Source organism: Camelus ferus, chromosome 22 (assembly GCF_009834535.1).
Source record: "Camelus ferus isolate YT-003-E chromosome 22, BCGSAC_Cfer_1.0, whole genome shotgun sequence".
NCBI classification, from domain to species: domain Eukaryota; kingdom Metazoa; phylum Chordata; class Mammalia; order Artiodactyla; family Camelidae; genus Camelus; species Camelus ferus.
Window position 1 is genome coordinate 3,926,213 of NC_045717.1, and position 20,527 is coordinate 3,946,739.

At 52.2% G+C, this 20,527-nt stretch overlaps 1 protein-coding gene across 3 annotated transcripts in view; it reads right to left on the bottom strand.

The window, feature by feature from the left end:
- Nucleotides 1-909: 909 nt before the first annotated feature.
- CPLX2 (complexin 2) overlaps nt 910-20,527 on the bottom strand; it is a 69,968-nt gene continuing 50,350 nt past the window's right edge. For 2 of the 3 annotated variants that reach the window (XM_032465057.1, XM_032465058.1), the window contains exons 2-4: nt 6,156-6,277; nt 5,850-6,025; nt 910-5,114 (exon numbers count right to left, since the gene is read on the bottom strand). In XM_032465057.1, the coding sequence (XP_032320948.1) occupies nt 4,917-5,114; nt 5,850-6,025; nt 6,156-6,186 (405 nt within the window). In that variant the 5' untranslated portion in view covers nt 6,187-6,277 and the 3' untranslated portion in view covers nt 910-4,916. Of the gene's footprint in view, nt 5,115-5,849; nt 6,026-6,155; nt 6,278-13,300; nt 13,439-20,527 lie in introns of those variants that run through there. The other variant, XM_006183442.3, reaches the window with a different exon arrangement.

Here is a 20,527-nt window from a genome sequence, read left to right on the forward strand (position 1 = left end):
AGGTGACATCAGAGCTGGATCTTGAGAAGTTAGGAGTTCACCAGGGAGGCGAAAGGAACCATTCACTCCAGGCAGAGGGGTCAGAATAGGCACATGTGAAACAGCACACAGCATGTGTGGGGAGCTTGGAGTGGAGTTGGGTGTGGGTCTGACCCAGCCAGCTGGGGTCATATCACAGAGGCTGTTTGACAATTTTGATGTTGTCCTGTAGGCCATTGAAGGGTGCTGGGCAGGGGAGTGACAAGGCTAAGTTTGAGTTTTAGGTAAGTCTTTTAGGTGGGGCAGGGTGGTGGGGAGAGGATGGGTGGAAGGGAAGAGGTAGAGGCTAGGGGACCAGTGGGTGGGGGATGGGAGGTGCCTATCCAAGCAGAGAGAAGGGGCCTAGCTTAAGGCAGGGTAATGGTGGGGGGCAGCTGAGTGTGGTCTGGTCCTGACTCCTCAGTAAGACCTGGGATGTATCTGTGTCCAGGAGCAATGCTGAGCGGCACCCTCTCTGTATCCCCAACCTCCTGCACACGCCTGGCTGAGGTAGGAACTCCATCAATGTTGGTAGGATGACCAGTGACAGACTTTGCACTGCCATGTGACTTGATTCTGTGCCAAGATGCCACACCCAAGGAGATTTGGGGGAAGGGTGGCCAGAGATGGGGTGTGGGATGTTGCAATCAGGTTGGACCACCAGCTCTTGGGGTTGTCAGTGGGTTTAGAAGGGCAGGAGGTGAGTGGCCCTGAAACTCTGGGGCCAGTCACCACTCTAGCCGGGGTTGGTTTCTGGGGCGCTGATGGTGTCCTGGCCAGGAGACAGGGTAAAACTGAGCCTCTTGCGTGCTGTGGGTCGGCCCCCGTCGTTTCAGCCGGTGCCCCATGTAGCCCTGGCGGCGCCCATGGACGGAAGACGACAGACCGAGAGCTGCTCTACAAGGTCTTTGTTGTCATGATTGGTTTGGTACATCTTAGCATCTGCGTCATACAAAGGGGGAGCAACAGCCATGGCTTTTGGTCAGGTTCAGGGGGGCTTGGGAGGGCGCCCCTCCCCTCCCCCCAGGCACTGACACATTTAAAGGAGGCAGAGCAACAAGGACACAGCACACATGTGGGAAAGGGATTCCCCCGTGCGAGCAGGATGGTCGTCCTCACCTGGGTCTCACTAGGACCCTTACCCCAGCCCGAAGGCCAGAAGGAGCACCTCCCATTCTCCCCCCAGTGAAGAGGGTGGGACATAGGAGTGGGAAGGGAGCAGGGGACATGTGTGGGGAGCTCGTCCTCGGGCCTGAGAGACATCCCGTCATCTGAGTCAGTCTGACCCCCAGCCCCCTGTGCCGTCAAGGTCCTGAGGGATCCGGATGGAGCAGGTGGATGGTGGGCCTGCACCACGCTGCCGGCTGGGTGCCAGGGGCTCTTTGGGCTAGTAGTCTGCTCCATATTACTCTAGCCAGGAGCCTTTGGGGTGGCTGCTTTGCCCACCAGCTGTCCCACCTGAGAGCCGTCTGGGCTGAAGTGCTTCTGTTCTGCCTCCCTTTCCCCTTCTCTCTCTCTCACACACCCCTGGGAGGGTCTCTTGACCTCCTGCTTGCCTTTGGAAGAGACCCCTTTGTAGTTAAGGACACCTCCCAGGACCTTCTGGATCTGGAGCAGAGGATATCCAGGCGTGGAAACTCTGGCCATCACCGGTGCCCAGCACAGGAGATCCAGGGAGGCCCTTCCCTTCTCTCCGGCGCTCAGCTCCCAGGCACACAGCCTGGCAGGGGCCTTCCCTGGCAAGCGGGTATTTTGTTCTGTCTTTACTCATGTGTGATGAGTGCTCCTTCCTACTTCCCTAACTGGGGGATGTCTCTCTTGTATGTTGTACGTGTGTGCGCTGAATTCTGGGACCTCTCCCTCCCTGTCCCCGCCTCCTAAGTGTGTCACATGCACACTGCCCCTCGTGTGTGACACACTTCCCCTTCCCATCCATGGGCACAGATATCTCCCACTCCAGGTGCTTCACGTGAACATCCCTTCCCTGCTAGAGCACCCCACAAATATTTTGTGCCTGCCCCAGTGTGTTGCATGTGACATCCTCTCTGGGCTACTTAGCCTCTCTCTGCAGTGAGGTCTGTGTCAGGAATGATGGTCTTCGTGTTTCCCTGGACCCAAGAGTGATCACCTGACAGTGGTTGGAGCCAGGTATGCCCCAGACAGAAATTCTCCCCCTAACCCTACCTCCAGGAAGAACTCTATCCTGCTGCTTCAAAGCAGGCTGGAGGAGTCTGGGGGAGCCCAGGATGTGCACCAGACTAAGCCAGCCAGTCTGGAAGGCATTCTCATGTGGGAAAAGCTCTGAGCCTGCTCCGGGGGTGCAAAGAGCTGTGGAGACCTTGAGGGATGCCCTCTGAGGGTCTGGGGTTCCTCAGGTCTGCCTGGGATGTCTTGCATGGCTGGGTTCCCCTGCTCATCTGAAGATCCCCCAGCTTCATTCTCTGCTGCCCATCTGGCACTTTCTGTTCCCTGGCACCACCTTTGATGTCTGGGGGTCCCTGTCAAGATGGAGAACTTTCTGAACACATGGGGTCCACCCCTGTGTCCAGGTGGGGCCCACACAGGGTCTGGGGAAGTCAGGGGTCCCTGGACTAGACTCTGCCTGTCTCAGCCCTAGGACCCTGGGGCTCCTGAGAATGACCATCCTGCCCAGGATAATAGACACAAACAGACAAGCAGATGACAGGGGTGCGAGGTGGCTCCCCATCACAGGCACAGACACAGACACAGGCCCCCTGGGGGGCAGAACACAGGGGCACGGGGGAGGGGGCTGGGGTTGGGGAGAAGGGCAAGTCCAGGGAGCTGGAGCTGCTGAAGCCCTGCTCCCCAGAGAAGGGACAGACCAGGGGATTTTTCTGGTTCCCTAAACATATGGATTGTTTTGTCTCGTCTTTAAAGTATTGCAGTCTAACTGATATGGCTTTAACTATTGGAAACAGACAGAGAAGACACATGTCTCTCTCTGAAATAAAAGCATAAATTCACTAAAATGGAAAACCTGCAGAATGCAAAAGGGGGTCAATGGGGCAGGGGCTTCGGGGCAGGCAAGTCGCCCCCTCCCTGGCCCCTGCTTTTAGGGTAGGCCCTGGTAGGGGCCCAGCATGGCTTCTTGAGGCTCTGCCTGCGTCCATCCCAGTGGACTTCTAAGAATTTCAGGCAGGAACCCCCCAAGGGTGGGACAACTCTAGGCCAAGGACAAAGCCTCCTGTTGGATGTGGCCACTTGTAACTAATGATTTGGAGGCCAAGAGAGGGCGTTTTACCTATGTTCCTTCTCCCCAAGCACATGTCCTGCACACAACTGCCTTTTCAGAGCCACTCACATGCACACAACATTCTCAGCATTCTCACACAACTCTCTTAAAGACACACTTCTTCAACACCTAACACATACCCATCACTCCTGACATACGTGCTCTTTTTGAAAACCAGTGCAGATACAACCTAACATATGCAAGCACTAACACACATATGAGATGGCTAGCACACACACAAGACACAATGTCAACTCACACACACCACCTTAAACGAGCATACACACACAAGGCTAACATACATGGTCTCCAACATGGGGATGATGACCAACACACACACACACAATCTCAAGACATGCAAACACTCTAACCATAGACTTATATGTACAATGTCTGGACACACAACTGCTGATGCAGTCTCTGCCATGCACACTCATGCAGGCCTTGGACACACACTTTCCTCTCTCATTTTCTCCGTGGCTTGCTCCTCAGTTCTCATGCAACTGCCTGAGCAGGAGGCCTTGACAACATGGGATGGGGGAAACCAGTGCCAGTCTCACACATCCCAGAGGAGAGTCTGTTCTTGGCCAATGAGACAAATGGACAGATGTCTTCTGTCAAGTGGGGACTGGATTCTCCCCCAAAACTTGGGGCTTTGACCAGGAAGGGTCCACCTGGGGACCACACGGCCCTGGAAGCACATGAATAGGACAGGGTGGGGAAGAGGGGTGGATAGGAATGGGGGCAGCTTGGCTGTACCAATGGGGGGCTCCCGTGGCACACACCATCACTGCCCGATGGCTCCGAGTGTTTTCTGGAAGGCCTGGGCAGCCCCTTGGCTGGGTAAGTTGGGCCCAGCCTGGCAGTGGGGCCCCAGGACCTAAGTAGAGTTGAGGGAGGAAAAAGGAGCTGCCCTACCCTGGGGCCCCTCCACAGATGAGTTAAAGTCCACAGAGGATCCATTTGGAGGGACTGGCTTGGCAGGGGTTATGTCTTTGTGGGTAGGGACTGAGGGAGGGTGCTTCTGGACTGGGTGTCATCGGAGGGAGGGAAGAAGGAGAGCCCCAGCCTCCTGCCCAGACCCAGGCCTGGCCAGACCAGGATTGGCCAGCCTCAGGCTGGGCCCTCTCAGGGCAGGTTACCCTGACTCCCTTCCTCAGAGCCAGGCCCCTTGACGTCCCTGCCGTGACCTGGAGGTCCACTGGGGATTAGAGGCCAAAGGTCAGCATGCTGGGCAGGGCTGGAATGTGTCATTACTTTGGCTGGCTGGGGACAGTGGTCCTCCTGGCAGTGGGGTGCCTGAAGGAATGTATGGGGATTAACACAGTAAGCATAGACCTTAGGATTCCAGAGGGGGTGGGGGGGCCAGTGCCTTCTGCACTGGGGTCAGTGCCCCCTGCTGGAGAAACGATGTCCTTTCTTCTTCGAGCAACTTGGGAGTGAGGTGGAGGCTGGATCCCCTGGGATGAAGGAGGTGTGAGGGAGTGCCGAGGGGGAGGAGCCCCTGGCCAAGGAAGGAGGGCAGAGGCCAGCTGAGGTTTTCCCCTTCAGAACTGAGACTTAACTGAATAAAAAGAAAAGAAAGAACCAAAAAAAAAAAAAGAAAAAAAAGTAACAAGTGGAGTGGGGGCGGGGTGGGGGGTGGTTACTTCTTGAACATGTCCTGCAGGGGCCCGGGCAGATATTTGAGCACCGTGTCCAGGATGCTCTCCTCCTCCTCCTCCTCCTCGTCCCCGCAGCCCGCCGGGATGGCCTTCTTGGGCCGGGTCAGGCTCCCCTCGCAGGGCTGCTCCAGGGCTGCCTTCTCCTCAGCCTCCTTCTCCTCCTTCTTCTTCAGCCCGTACTGGAGAGGGGAAGGTTGGAGAGCAACATGAGCGCAGGGCAAAGAGAGAGCTGGGTCTCAAGGTCATGCACACGTGGCCGGGGCAGCTCGTGAAAACCCCTCAGCCTTGGTCCTCTCGTCTATAAAATGAGGGTAAGGACACCTTCCTCAGCGATGCTCAGTAAGAGGAAGAGAGATGGTGCCTAGGGTTTCCTCTAAAATCAAGTCCTGCCCACCCACATAATTCCTCTATTCTTCCTAAATCCTCCAAGATCTGAAAACTGAACATACACTTGGAGCCAAATTTTGGTGACAAAACTTGACTGGAACTGATGGAAGGCTACATATAGCCTTGATTTACTGCAGTGTGAGCAGACAAGTATTGAACTGCTGGCATAGGGTGGCAGCTACAGACTCGCTGGGAGTGACACATAACAGTGCTCACTATGGCACTTTCCAAATATCCCCACATTCTGGGTTCCAGACTTGTTTGGTCTCCAGGATTTCGGGGACACGGTCGTGGACCTGGAGCAGCACACATTATGGGGGACCTACCGTGGGCATCATCTTATTTAATCCCCATAACGGCCCTTGAGGGAGGTGTTCCTGTGACATGCATTTTTCCAATGAGTCGGGTTCAGAGAGAGCTAGGTGTAAGGCGATGGCTGGAATTCAGGGAAGCCCGAAGTTGAAGCCGGGGTTTGGGGGGACCCTTTAACCCCTACGCTCCAGGGTGGGCAGGAGGGCGGTGCTGACCTTGTCCCGGATCTGCTGCCGGACCTTCTCGCGCTCCGCCTCCATGCGCGCGTGCTTGGCCTTGCGCTCCTCCTCCTGCTGCCGAAGTGCCTCCTGCCGCTCCTCCTCCTTCTTCTGCGCGTCGGGGTCTTTCTCCTCCTCTCCCCCCAGCATCTTCCCCATGTCCTTGGTGGCCCCTGCGGGGAATGGGTTGGAGAGGAAGAGGGCGGGGTCATGGGGGTAAGGATGGGGATGGGGGCCATGATGCGCTGTGGCCCCTCCCACCTGGGTCTGGACTGGGTGAGGGGTGCAGGGCCGGGGCCTCACCTCCGAGGGCCTGCTTCATGACGAAGTCCATGCCTACGACTGCTGCGGTTAGTGTGCCCTAGCCAGCAGCCGAATTTGCATGCAGCGCTCCAGGCAGGCCTGGCTCTGGGAGATGTGGCAACCTGCAAAAGAGGATCTGGGGGTCAGATGGGAGAGCCTTCTGCACACGCAGGGCGGTGGAGTGAGACAAGGGCCTCACCCTGGTTCAGGCATCTGGCACCATCAGTCTGAGGCCAAGAACCAGTGCCGGGTACCGTGGGGATAGGAGATGGAAAGGGGCTATTTCCTGAGCACTTGCTATGTTCCAGGCACACATGTGCTGCCAATGGCTTCTGAACCCTATTTTAAAACTTTCATCTTGACCTTATTGCTTTAATTTGATTGAAGCCAGGAGCGTTGGAAAGAATCTGGAATTTGGATTCAGGCAGAGCTGGGTTCTAATGCCACCCTAACTCTTGTCATGTGAATTTCATGTGACTTTCATGCAGGTTATTCAACCTCCTGGAACCCCGGTTTCCTTCTCTGAGAGATGGCAGTGCCTCCTTGCTCAGGGCTATTGTGGAGACTGGAGAGAATTCCAGCCTGGGCCACTGAATCAACCCCTAGGAGGCGTGAGCTTGCCTTCAGGGCTCCAGCAAATCAGAGATGGGTGGAAAAATGAGACCAGCTAGCTTGGCTGAACGTATCCAGACTTCTGAAATTAGGTAAGTGGAGAAATAAGTTATTTTTATTGCAGCATACACGTAAGTTTCATGTTTTATAGCTTAATATCGATTTTGATTTTGAACTACACATAGGGAGTTGGAGACATGATAATCTTCTTGGGGCTTAGGGCCTTTCAAGTACCAAGCACTGGGCCTCATAAGCACTCAGCTTATGTTAGCCCCCCTTTCCCTCTCCTTAAATCACCGACTTTCAGTTTTTATTATATTTTCATTGTTTTTTTTTTTTTTAGCCTCAGAAGATTTTCTCCAAATAAAATCTTCATGGGAATCTCATTATGCAAAATGCATAAAAATGCAACTATTCCAATGGTGGTGGGGGGAGGGGGAAAGGGTCTGGAGCCTCCCTCCACCCTTGGCCTACTTCTTACCCTGTTTTTCGAACCTCCCTAAGAATTTGAACCTGGATGTTTTAACTCTTAGAGATTTCTTTCTTTCTTTCTTTTTAACTTAAAAATTTTTTTTCTGAGGAGAGGTATTTAGGTTTATATATATATATTTTATTATTATTTTTATTTAATGGAAGTACTGGGAATTGAGCCCATGATCTCATGTGTGCTAAGCATGCACTCTAACACTGAGCTATACCCTCCCCCGGAGATTTCCTTTTTGTTTTAACCATTCAGTGTCACTGGTGCTTTCACAGGCAAAGCCACCACAAACCCATTTTCAGGTGTGGAGGGGCACATCCGTGAGCTCTCCAAAGTGTCATGTGTCCTGATGGTCAGCTGAAGCCAGCCCTACCCCCCAAAACCTTGGGGTCTTTATGATTTGCTTGGAGAAAAAAGGGGTCCTGGGAAATGGTGGCCGGGAAGTCAGACTGAATATTGCAACCAAGTTGAGTTCAAGGTCACCAGCTGTTTGTTGATGTTGGATTTTCCTCATTTCTTTCAAGATGAGAAAACATATCACTAGACTGAGATCTTTTCACAAAATGGGCCCTGAGAGTTCATTTGAGGGCTTCTGCCTGATCAGATCACCTGATAGGTTGTTTCGAGAAAGGAAAGTCATGATGGTGTAGAAAACCAACCCCAGGGACTTTGGTATCAGACACATCTAGTTTGAAATCTGGTCCCCAAACTCACTGGCTGTGGTTCCCTGGGAGAGTTTTGGCTTGTTCCCTGCAAATCTGGGGAGTATTAAGTCCCCCTTGTACTGATGTTTGAAAGGGAAGGCAAGCTACTGGTCAGTTGCCTGGCGTGTAGCAGGCACTACAGTCGTGACGTCAGCCACTCTGACTGCATGTTTATGAGGACACGTCAAAAAAGAACAGGATTCCCAGGAAATGCAGGAGAACCCACCCTGACCCAGAATTCTGAGTTTAAAGGCAGCTCGGCTCAGTCAATTACGGTGTTTTCATTTGACTCGAAACGTTGTAAAGAGACTGCATTTCTAAGAACAGGAAATGAACAATTTAATAATCAAATGATTTCAGGAACCCTTGGGTTCCCCCTCTGTGTTTACATGCAGCTCAAGGAATTGCCAGGTGGCGGTGGAGGATGCAGGACTCTAATCTGAGATGTTTCAAATTGGTCCACAGGGCACCTGTGCTTCAGTTCCAGCCTTATCCTTAACTTGCTGCCTGGCAAGTCTCTCTCCTGGACCAGATGATCTTCTGGGCCCTTTTCCCAGTGCTTCTGTTGAAGCAGTTCTGCAGCAGTTGAACTGCTGGCCATCCCACTGTGTCCTCAAACCCGTCTCTTCTCTTGTTTCTGTGACTCAGTTCTTTCCTCTCCCCCATCTTCACTACTCTCCCTCCCCTCCTACTGTTCTTTCTCCCCTACCTTCCTTTGTGGCTCCTCTTCTTCCTCTTGTCTCTTCAGAAGTGTGTTCTCCAGGACTCTGACCTCAGCCCCTGTCTTTTTTTCATCTCTAACCTTTCCCCGGGGGAACTCATCCTTCCCAGGGACTTTTAATGACTGCTAACACTGATGACACCTAGACATCTTACCTGGGCACTAGACCTCTATCTTCATTTGTCCATTAAGTGTTAGTTGAGCATCTACTATGTGTCCAGCACTGTGTTAGGCACTAGGGATGTAACAGTGAGTGAGACAAAGTCCTGTCCTCGTGCAGACTACATTCTGGGGTATGTATTGTGTGTGTGTGAGTGAGAGAGAGAGAGAGAGAGAGAGAGAAAGAGATATGGAAATAGGCAATAAATAAGTCAAGAAATACACTTGCCTCCCATTTGCCCGCCTCCCCTTGGATGTCCCAGGGCACCACTCAAACTCAACATGCTACCTCTGTATCACCAAACCATCTTCTTCTCCAGACTCCTCTGTTTCCTGCGTTCACTCAGAAAACATCGATTACCAGCCCCACTCGCGACAAGCAGAGTACATCTACTCAAGGGCTGAGCCCTCTCTGTGCTTACATCACTGTCACTCTAGGTGACTCCCAGCGTGGTCCTTTCAGCTGTTAAGCAATTTTTTTGTCACCCTGTCGAGACTCCCCTAACCAGTTTCTCCAGGTCCAACCTACTCCCATCCATCCATCTCAGCAGGTGATTTCCTTCCCACTCCTTGTGTGGTTCACTTGAAGGCTCACAAATGCTGAGGTCAGGCACATCTGACTCGGATCCTGAATCTGCTACTTTTTAGCTACGTGATAGTGAGTAATTGACTTAACCTCTCTGAGTCTCCGTTTTCTTTATAGAGTGAACATTATAATACCACTTTGAAGGGTTAGAAATAATCTATGGAATGTGTTTTGTATATGATGGGGGCTCAGTCAATAGTGGCTTCTATCATTACCAAAACAATTAATGCCAGCTGGTGTGAGCTCCTGCAACCTCCCCTCGTAGCTCTTAAGGAAGAGGTCTCCCTCTGTCCCACTGAAGCCAGTCCATCTGTCTGAGCTCCAGTTTTTCTCTCTTTAGACCTCCTCCTTGATCCATTCATCACTCCCTCTTCCTCACATCTTCAATCTTTACTCCTTAGGTGTCTTTTATCCCCTTCCTTCTCCAGCTCCTGCTGTGAACCCACGCTTCTCTGAATCTCTGCCCTCTTACTTCATGATCAAGTGGTCTCCACTTGGTGCCACCCAGTCAAACCCTACAGCTCTGTGAGATCAGAAGTCTGCAGCCCCTGCACTGCTGCCAAGAAACTGCCAGAGGCCTCTTAATCCGCAGACCCAGGGGTGTTTCCACAGCCCTCCTCTCCCTCTGTAACATCAGATGCTGATAAAGACCTCTTACCCCTCTTCCACCTGCCCTGCTTTTTTTTTTTTTTTTTCAGCTTTCTTCTTGAATCTCCTGAATCTGTGACACAGCACTCCTGTGGTCATCACCCTGCTTCTCAGACTGTCTTCTCTCTCTCTTTTGCTGACTCCCCCTCCCACTGCCCTTCCACCCCCTACTCTGTCTCCCTTGGAAATCTCACCTAACCCTTTTGGCTTATGCCCTTCTTCAGCTACAGATCTCTCTTTCCCCAAACCTGCACGTTTAACTCTGTACTGGATAGTCTCAAATTCAATCTGTCCAAAGATCAGTCTCATCCTTGCCTCTCCCACCCAACTGTCTTTTCCTCCAGCATGCCTTGTTCCAACTGCCTCAATAGAAAACTCCAGAGTCAGAGAATTCTTCATTCATTCATTCACTCACACACTACTCGCACACTATTCTTTGGACATCTACTCTCTGCCAGGCAATGTTCTGGCTGCTAGGGTTATGGCAAGGAACAAAGGAGTCCCAGCATTTATTCTCCTAGCAGTCAGTCCGCTGGGGAGGTAGACATTGGACAAGAAATCACACAAGGAATTGGCAAGTTATAATTGGGAGAGGGTGCTGAGGGAAAAGTCTCGAGACTATAACTTCACAGTGTTTCCTGCATCCACACGCCCCCTCTTCTACAGCTGCTAATGCCTTGGTTCAGGGCCTCAAGGTTCTGAATTTGTGTATAACCTCTAACTGGATCCCTCCTCTTATCCATCCTCTGCAGGGCTGTCCGATTAATCTTCCTAAAGGGCAGATCTGCTCATGCAAACACACCCTGCAACGGCTCCCCACGGCCTCGTTAAAACAAGTAGAGTCCTTGTGCTGACCTTCACGTCCTGCATAGTCTAGCACCCGCCTACCTCGCCATTCACTTCCCGTCCGTTGCGTGTGGCTCTGTGTCAGCTATACCTCCACACACATTCTTTCCAAAAACTCCTGGGCATCTGTTTATGCTATTTCCACAGTCTTGGAATCTCTTAACCTCATCTCTGCCAGTTCAAATCCTGGCTCCACTACTTACTAAGTGACCTTGAACAAATGACTTCATCTTTTCTTATCTGTAAAGTGGAGACAATAACACTTATGCCCAAGGCATGTTGTGAGCATTAAATGAAATAATGCAAATAAAGTGCTCAGCCCAGTGTTTGGCACGTAGTAGATTCTCAGTATATATTAGCTATCACCATCATCTCCATCATTAGCAGCAGCACCAGCATTAATTTTCAAGACCCTGTCATACATCACATAAAACTTCCCAGATCTCCTGGGTGAGATGTGATGGTATCACTCTCTTTTGAGACCCGTGGCACTTTCTAAGGGCAGCCTTACCTGTCTCCAGCTCATACACCCTGTCCAACTTTGTGTCTTTCCCTTCCCAGTCACTCTGAACTCCTCCCAAGCCAGGACCTGTATCTTGCACATTTCTCCTGTCCCAGAATCTGCAGCATCTCCTGGTTCTTGGTATATCTTCAGGACATGTTTGCTGGATTGAATTTAATGTGGGCCAGCAAAGTGTGTGAGAGTGTACTCGTTCAAGGTATGATCCTGCGTGTCTGACTCTGAACTTGGGCAGCATTGTGATTCTGCGTGAGCGTGTGTGCAGGCGTGTATGTGTGGAGATATTTTGTCATATGCCTGTAGGAGTGCTGAAGTCCAGCAGGTTGTGTGCAGTTGAGGATTTTGGCCAGACCGCCAGGAGGCGCTCCTCAGCGGGTCTGCGGGAGGCCTCGGTTTATCCCTGCGCGGGAAGGGTGACGGTGGTGGTGGTAGTGGGGATGCTAGGCTAGGGGGAGGGAAAACGGGGAGGGGGTGGGGCAGGGATGCTGCTGCAGCACCAGGTTTCCGTGCCTTTAGCGCGCCCGGGATCCAGGGCGCGTCTTCAGCTTCCCCTCCCCGGCTCCCTTCCAAACCATCCCGGCCCGAAGGCAGCTGAGGCACTTCCTCAGGTTCGGCCCTCTGAGCCCCAGGCGGTTTTCGGGACTGGGCCCGCCATCTGATAAGCAGACTGGGGCACCTGCAGTGTTTGTCCTTGTGGCTGTTTTTCTGTGTGTGTGTGTGTGTGTGTGTGTGTGTGTTTAAATGGCTTAAGTCCGGGCCATTTTCACCGCAACTGAGTTCAACACTCATTTGCTTTTTTGCGGGGGACTCTAAGCTAATGGCGGTGGCAGAGACTGGGGATGTCCCTCTATTCCCTACCCCACGCCCCTAGAAGCACGGGGGGGAGGGGAAGGAGCAGTGGAGGATGGGAGGGGGTAGGGAACTGGCTCCTGCAGAAAAGCGGAAGTGGCGGGGGCTTCGCATCCCCTCCGAAGAAGAGGGGACAGGAATTCTGGCGCCCCTATCGGGACCCCCGCATAGATCGATGTAGCCAGCAGCTCTGCCCCGAGCTCACGGTTGGCTCCTGAGAGTGCCCCTCCTCCAACACTCAGGGCTCCAACCCCAAGACCCCGCCGGGTCTCAAACTTTGCTGAGGGAGGGGGCAGAGTGGGACCGGCGAAGGCGTAGAACAGATCGTCCCTAATGACCCCAGGCAGCGGACAATTGCTCTCCAAACCTCGCCTCCTCCTCCTTCCATGACAAATAGTCCTCTTGATCCCCCCACTCCCAATCGACGTTTAGGTTCTCCTCCACTCCACCTTCGGTCTGTCCGCCCCACCCCCGCCGCCCTCTGACTCACTTCGGGACCCCGAACTGAACCCCCTCGGGGGCGGCTCCCTCCTCCCGGGCGAAGGAAGACCCTGGCCAGCTCCTGGTTAACCGGAGCCTGAAGTAGCTTAGATCGACGTCCCCCACCCCTACCCCAAGAGCTCGAAGTTGTTCTCTAGGTTCACACTTGAGTCTCCCGCCGTCCTCGGGGCGGTCTTGGCTCCCCGGGAGCTGGGCAGTTTCAGGCTTCTGCCCGGGGGTCTCTGGCTCGGGGGCCCACCTCACCCTCCCAGTTTGCGCCTGTTTCCCTCCCTTCCCTCCGCCTGCTCGCTTCGCCCTCGCAGGGAGCTGTCCTTTCAGCACCACGGCGAGCGCTCCCGGGAGGGTCCCCGCTGCCGCCGCGCAGCCTCCCATCCTGGCGCCGGGGCGGACTTGGGGAGCTAACCCTCCGAAAGCCGAACTCCGCAGCTTCCGTGGCTGCGCTGCGGCTTCGAGACGACAGCCCGGACCCTGTTGCCCACAGCCCGGCTCCGCCCTCCCGGCCTGTGGCCAGCACCGACCTGGCGGTCCCCGCAACCGTCTGAGCCACTGCAGGGCTCCGGCCCGAACTCAGCGAGGCGGTTCCTTCTGCTGTTTCAGCTCCCGCCGCCGCCTCGTGCAACTCCGCCCGGCGAGCTGGGGCCGTGGCTACTGCCGCGGGCGGCTGCCGGAGGCGCCCTCCAATCACACCCGTCAGCCCGGCCCTGACGTGCTACCGCTCCCCTTCCAGATGGGAAATTCAAATCTCTCTCTCTCCTCTCTCTCTCTCTCTCTCTCTCTCTCTCTCTCTCTCTCTCTCTCTCCTTTTCTCCCCTCCCTCCCCCTCGCTCTTTTTCTCCCTCTTTCCCCCCATCTCATTCCCTTTCCCCCAGCTTTCCCTCTTCCTCCTCCCCCTCAGTCTCCCTTTCCCATTCTCCCTCCTTTCCCTCCACCTCTCTTTTTAAAAATCTCCATTCCCCTTCCTCCTCCACTTTTCCTTCCACCTTCTCCTCCAGACACCCCAGCGATCCTCCCTGCAGCCACCTATGCTGGCCACAGCTCTTAGGACCGCAAGCTTGCTTCTTCAATATTATAAGGGGGCAGTGCGGGTCAGGGGAGGGCTTTTTAAGGCAGAACTCTAAGGTCGCCTGCCCAGGAAAACCCTCCTTGATTCCTCCAGGCGGAACTGGTTACACTTTCTTCAGATCTCCCACCACCCCTAGGCACACCCCTGTTTCAGAGGCTTCTGTTGCTCCTCTGTTTGCAAACCTCTGGCCTGTGAGCTCCTATGACAGGACCACTGTCGGATCATCTTTGCAGCCCCTCAGCGTGCTGTCCTGCCACACGAACACTCAGAAAACATTGATGGATAACGTGGGTAAGGCCCCCATAAAGGGTAAAGAATCTTCCCCGTGGACCCAGAGGGAGAAGACTTGCAAAATTGCAGTGGACCTTGGGCAGGTCACTTGCCAGTCCATTCTAGATCTGATATGCTGTGAAGAATTAGGAATTTTTTGCAAACTTTATTCTAGAAGGCCATTTTCTAGAACGCTCTCCTTTGCCCAGGGAAGAAAAGGCATGACCAAGAGGCAGGACAACATATGTCCCCATCCCCATCCTCTCCCCCTTTCCTCACACTCATTTTTTCCTTTTATTACTCACTCCTAATGAGCCTCTCCATTCTGCTCACCATCTTTTGGCCCTAAAATGCTTCCTTTAATCCATCTTGATGTGTAGGAAAATGGCTTCAGAGAGGAGGGGCCTTGCACCAAGCCTCTGAAAGATTTGCAGGAGTTTATGCATCAATCAGTGTTATGTCAGAGTGGAGATGACTCCTGCTTCTGTAAGGGGATGGCTTCCTTCCAAGAAGGGAGCAGCAAGAGTTGCAGAAGGACAGGATCTGGGAGAGGAAGGAGGCGTGATTTTATTCTAAAAAGGGGGGACTATTCCTTTACACATGTTCACAGCAGAGGCCTCAAAATGGGGACCCCGCCCAAATCAGAAGCCATTGGTGGACCCACCTTCCTCACCTGGAGAGTCACCTTCTGAAGCTTTTCTCTGGTTTCCCCTTACAGGCTGTGGGGCTGCGTATAGTGAAGTCCCTTCATTTACGGCTGAGTTTTCTGTTTCATTCTGGGTTGACCCATTAGCAGGCTCACTTTAAATCTTTCTTCTCTTTCCAGAGGCAGATACTAATGGAGGGGGCGCAGGGTTGGGGGAGGTGCTTTTGAGTAGAGTGACTTAGACCTACCCCTAATGCTGGAGGGAAGATCTGGGAAGGGAGAGCTGACAGCCTGTCATTTCAAGAGTCCTAGTTCTCCTGTCTCCTCCTCCCTCCTTCCCTGTTCTCCTAGAACAGAAGCTTAGTGAATGGGACCTGGCTGGCAGGACTCTCATTACCATTGGGGTTTTTCCACAATGGGCATTGCCTTTGACATGGACTTTGACTAAGCTGGGCTAAAAATCCAACTTAGCCTTTAGAATAATACTAAGCTTAGTTCTGGACACAACACTCTAAGATGGGCTGTAGTAGGTTTGAGTATGGTTGGAAAAGAAGGGAGTGGTTTGGTGGTGGGGTTCTGGAAGTCCAGTCAAATGAGGGAAGGTTGAAGGATTTGAGCATGTTTTACCTGGAGGAGAGAATGCTGAAGAGTGATTAGCCCTTGAAAGATGGACAAGTATTGCTCAATCTGTAATTCCAGCACTTAGCACAGTGCCTAGCAAAGCAGGGGCTAAAGAATGCTTGTTGAATGAATAAATGACCATTGCAGGGAAAGAGGAGTACTATCGTTTTTACTGGTGCTCAAGACAGAACTGGGGCAATGGGGGAAAGGTAAAGGAAGGCAGACAGAAGCTCTAAGAGGAAAACATTTCCACCAATTGCAGCTGCCCAGCCATAGTATGGACTGCTCATGTGAGGGGGTGAGTCCCCCATCCCTGGAAGATGGCAATTGGGTGGCAGGTGACAGATAAAGTCCCCTTAGATCTTCAGCTCCTATGAGCCTATTAAAAACTGCATGAGCTGACATGGATCATATTTAGCTGCAGAAAATCTTACTGGTGAATTAAAGGACAGCTCAGCCAAGTTTTGGTGGCTTCATCCTTTGAAAGACTGGGGGCAAATCATGTCACTTTAGCCACCGATGCTTCCTGTCAAAAGAAGATGGTAGAGGGAGGAGTACTTGATCCTGTTCAGTGTTACCAGCCTGGACATGGTTTCCAAATACTCTTTTATAACTGTGGAAATGCCACTAAATATTGTAAGCTTTTCTTAATGATCATAATATAACTAATCATACAACCATCGGACCCCCATTATGTTTCAGGAGCTCACTTTGGTGCTTTGCATAAACCCCATTTTCTCCTGTAATTCACATAAACCCCTTATTCTCAAGATGAGGAGGGCAAGGCCCAGGGACATACAGTGAGTCTTTGGAGCCAGGATTCCAGCCCATGCCTGCCTGACACTGAGCTCCGAGGTCTTTCCACCAGGCTGGGCTGCTTCTCTTCTGACACATCCCACAGCCTATGGAAATGTAACTTTTGCTCTGCCGATATATATATTTTTTACATTGACATTTATCATCTTCCCTGTTCTCCAGCTTCGCACTTTAAAAAAAAACCTGCCATGAATTCACACTCAGATTGGGGTCTTCAGTGTCATGTGGTTTGTCAGCATTTCCTTCATCTCCTGCATCTCTAATCCAGTCTGCTGCAAGTCCCTGCCCCCACTCCAGCCTCGGCCCTTGCAGAGCCCGCTCTGTAGACAGTTTCTAAGAGTCACCTGGAGAAATACAAATGTGGCTGGGCTTAAGGTGTCTTAGCCTGGCTGGTACTGAATTTCCACTTTTATTTATGAGCCCTGTGGGCTGGGGCAGGGGGCCAGATTTGAACAGATTTTTAAAATGATGTGTACATGCCTTGAATGCTCACCGAGAAGCCAATCAGGAGAGCTAATGTCAGTACTCTGCGTGAGGACTGAGGAACAGTGTGTGAGGGATGACAACTGTCGCAGACTATAAATGTGATCAGTGAGAATGGCGCTCGTCCAAAGGTCAGCTCATTTCTTCCGCGCCTCAGTCCAAAGGGCACTCTGGATGCCATGCAAGAGATGAGGAAGAGCTTGCTGGCTGGGGCTGACCTCACCTAGGAGGTAAGCTGGTTGCTGCAGGGAGACATCCGAATGCCCCTGGATGCTGACTTCACAACCTGTCATTCTAACTTGAGCCTGGAGGGGCAGAGTTGGTCTTGCTTTGAGGGGGTGGCCATGTGGCAGAGGCAGAAACAGAACGATGAGGATGGTGAACAGGGAATGGCTAGTGGCTAGGGTGCCGTCACTGTCAGGTTGTGAGGTCAGGATCCCGGTCTGCCTCCTTCAACACGGAGTGACGTGGTGTGAAGGTAAACCCACTGGTGTGCAAAGGTGCACTTGTGTGTGTGCCCACCTCCGGGGACCGTGCAGGTGAGAGTGGGCAGCCTCCGTGTGGAGGGATACAGATGCTAGGAGGGCAGGTGTGGGTCTGTCACTATGAGACTTTCAGAGTATGGTGGTGTATCCATCCTGATTTGAAGTGACTCTGGTGTGACAGTGTTATCAGGTGTAGAGCTAAGTAAGTGGTTTTACAGTGGAATATGTCAACAGCATAGTGTGATGGTGTGGGTGAAGGTATGGGCACCACACACAGCTATTCAGCTTGTGCAGTGCACAGCCACAGTGGTTGTGCATAGACTGTGCCAGATGCGAAGGTTCTGGGCACATGTCACCATTTCTGTGTAATGGTGTATGTCCTGAGTGTTGCTGTCCATGGGAGACGACACAGGTGATAGTGTTACCATTAGTATGAGATGGTGCCACCATTGGTGGCAAGGGTGCAGGTGTAAGTGTGTCACAATGAGCTGGCACATGTGTCACTGTCATTGTGTGGGCCAGGAGGCGTTTGTATGTGCAGCCAGGAGGGTGTCATCATCACTGTGCAGACATATAGGCTAAATGTGTCACCGAGAGTGACTGATCCTTTCTCTTCCGTTCTCCCTGCCAGCAGAGAAGCCCTTGGTAACCCAACCTGGCAGCTCCTGCCCCACCTGGGAAGCTGCAGAAACCTTTGGATCCTCCATTCTCCACTTTCGTTTCTCGGAAAGAGGGTCCCAGGTTTCCCTTCTGAATCCTGACTCACTGGTGGTGCAGGGGGTATGTGTGGGTACACCTTGAGGAGCCCCTCTCTATTTCAGAGCCTGCCCCCAACTCAGAGCCCCTTCCCACAGCCCAGCATCTGCCCACCAGCTCCTGAGACGTCCCCTGCTCCCCTTCAGCCCATTTCCACCCTCCCAGATCCAGGCTCTCATTAGCATGTCAAGGCAGTCCTCTTCCAGCCCACACGTTGTACCCTGGGATATCCCCACACAGTTAGCTCCCTCTCATCCTGAGGTTCCCTGAAACCTCACATTTTCATGTCTGCCTCACCAGTCTGCAGCTCCCCCACCATCCGGCACAGGCACAGGGAGGATATTTTGGTGATAAATCCTTCCTCCCTTGCCACTGGTTCTTTTTCAAGTTCTCTGCCATGGCTTTTGCCTCCCCTCCTCCAACCTCAGCCCTTCCAGCACTCTGGGACATGGTTGGACCTCCCGGTTCATCAGGGATTCCTCCTGACGACCCCAGATACTTGTGTCACCACAGAGCCAGCCAGTGCACTCTGTCACGCCTCTTCACTTGAGTCCTAGCATTGGACTTGCTCAGACACAATCAGTTCAGCATCACCGTTTGCTCTGTGCCTTCAGGAGTTCCCCCTTCCAGAACGTCCCTCCACCCTCATGACACTTGGTCCCTTTTCCCTTCCCCCATGTGAAATCCGTGCTCAGAAAGACAGTCTTTACACCTTAGAATCTCGTCCTTAGGCACACAGAAACAGAACAAGAGTTCCAGAATACTAGAATCATATGCAAAAGGTCATTTTAGAATCACATTTGGAATCACAGAATCTAGAATGACAAGCCCTCTAAACACTGTTGTCCAAGGGTGGCCCCCTCCTACTTAGATCCCCTGGGGTGAGGGGACCTGTTAAAAACACTGCAGATTCTTGGGGGGCTTTTCTCACGTGGGCTGAATCAAAAATCTTGGAGCTGGGAGCCCAGGGATTTGCACGGGTCACCGAGACCCCAGGTGTTTTGGATACACCCACTAGTTGAAAAACCCTTGCCTTGGGTCAAGAGAATCTGAGAATCATATGATCCTGAGTCCTAGTCTTATAGGAAAAAAATATTGAATCATGGAACCATAGGCTATTTTAGGATTAATAGAGGCTTAGATTCAACAAAGTACACACATTCACGCACAGCTTTAAAATCTTAAATCTATGAATCTTAACATCTAGAATCGTGGAGCTGGAAGTGATCCTGCAGTGTGATTTTGTTCCTGTTCCAGGAGGAATTTTTCCTTTTCAGCCTTGCCGCTCCTTTTCCCCCGTCCCTTGCAGAGCTGCCTCCTCAGTCTTGCCTGTATTTGTGAAGATAAATGTTCTCTCCATCCTGGTGCAAAGGCCACTGGTGGAACCCCTGCATTTACAGAGTGAGTGAGCTGGAGATGACTTCTGCTTTCCATTTAGGACTGGCACACCCTGGCCCATAAGGCAGATTTTGCTCTTTGATAAAATGAATCTGAGGGGACATTATTGCTGTTGTAATAAAGCAGGCATAGCCGAGGAACAGGGACATTAATAAGCTCATGGAGCTTCTGGTCCAGGAGATGAATCACGCATAAAAAGTCAGCACTGAAAAGGTACTTTTCTGGTCATCTGACCCAGTGTCTTCAGTTTACAGTTGGAGAAACAGAGGTCCAGAAAGGGAAGGAACTTTCTCAATGCCACACAGCAAGTTCATGAAACTCCTAATTCCTAGATAAAGTATTGGGTCCCAGATGTGACTCAGTATTACAGCTCTACACTTCTTAAAACCCTCCAGCAAGCGAAGCACCATTCTAGGGATGGTACAGACATCAGCCCTTTCAGCTCATGCCAACCCCATGTAGTAAGTCTTTTTTCACTCAGTTATTCATTTATCAAACTTGTATGGAGGGTCTGGGACTCACCAGGTACTCTCCTAGGCAATAATATATAAGAACTTTAGGCGTTTCTCTTCCCTCTCTTTATTCCACGGCGAGAGATGCAAATACTCCACAGAGAGAAAACACACGGACCAATTCACACGCTCAAGATCCTTTCAGATCAGAGCCTCTGATGTGAAGCACTCAGGAGCGAGCCCACTGACAGTCAATGATAATACAGCACGCTAAGTGCTGTCCTAGTGAAGAGGCAGCTCCGAGGAGGAGAACCAAAAACACACAGCTTGCAGGGCAGATGGGACTGGAAGCCCAAAGCAGGGGGGGGGGGGGGCGGACAGGGTGGCTGGCTCCGGGGCTGTCCGAGTCAACTCAGAGGCACCATGGAGGACAGAGTGACGGGCTCTGGTCACGTAGAGAGAGGAATGAAATCTCAGCAGCTCTCGGCCCCTTCCAGATAGTGTGGCGTCTCTCTGAGACTCAGTTTCCTCCTCAGTGAAATGGGGGAATGATCCCCACCTCCCAGGGCGATTGTGAGGCAGAGATAAAACAGTGTTTGGGAAACAGCTGCACAGTTTCAGCAAGTGTTAATCCTCTTTCTTTTTGACAGCCGAGCAAGGCAGGATTTCTGGAGTTTGGGGCAATGCAACCATTAAACAAAGCCTCCTTTTATGATCTCTTGGTCAGAGAACTCTGCCTCATGAGTCCCCTGGGT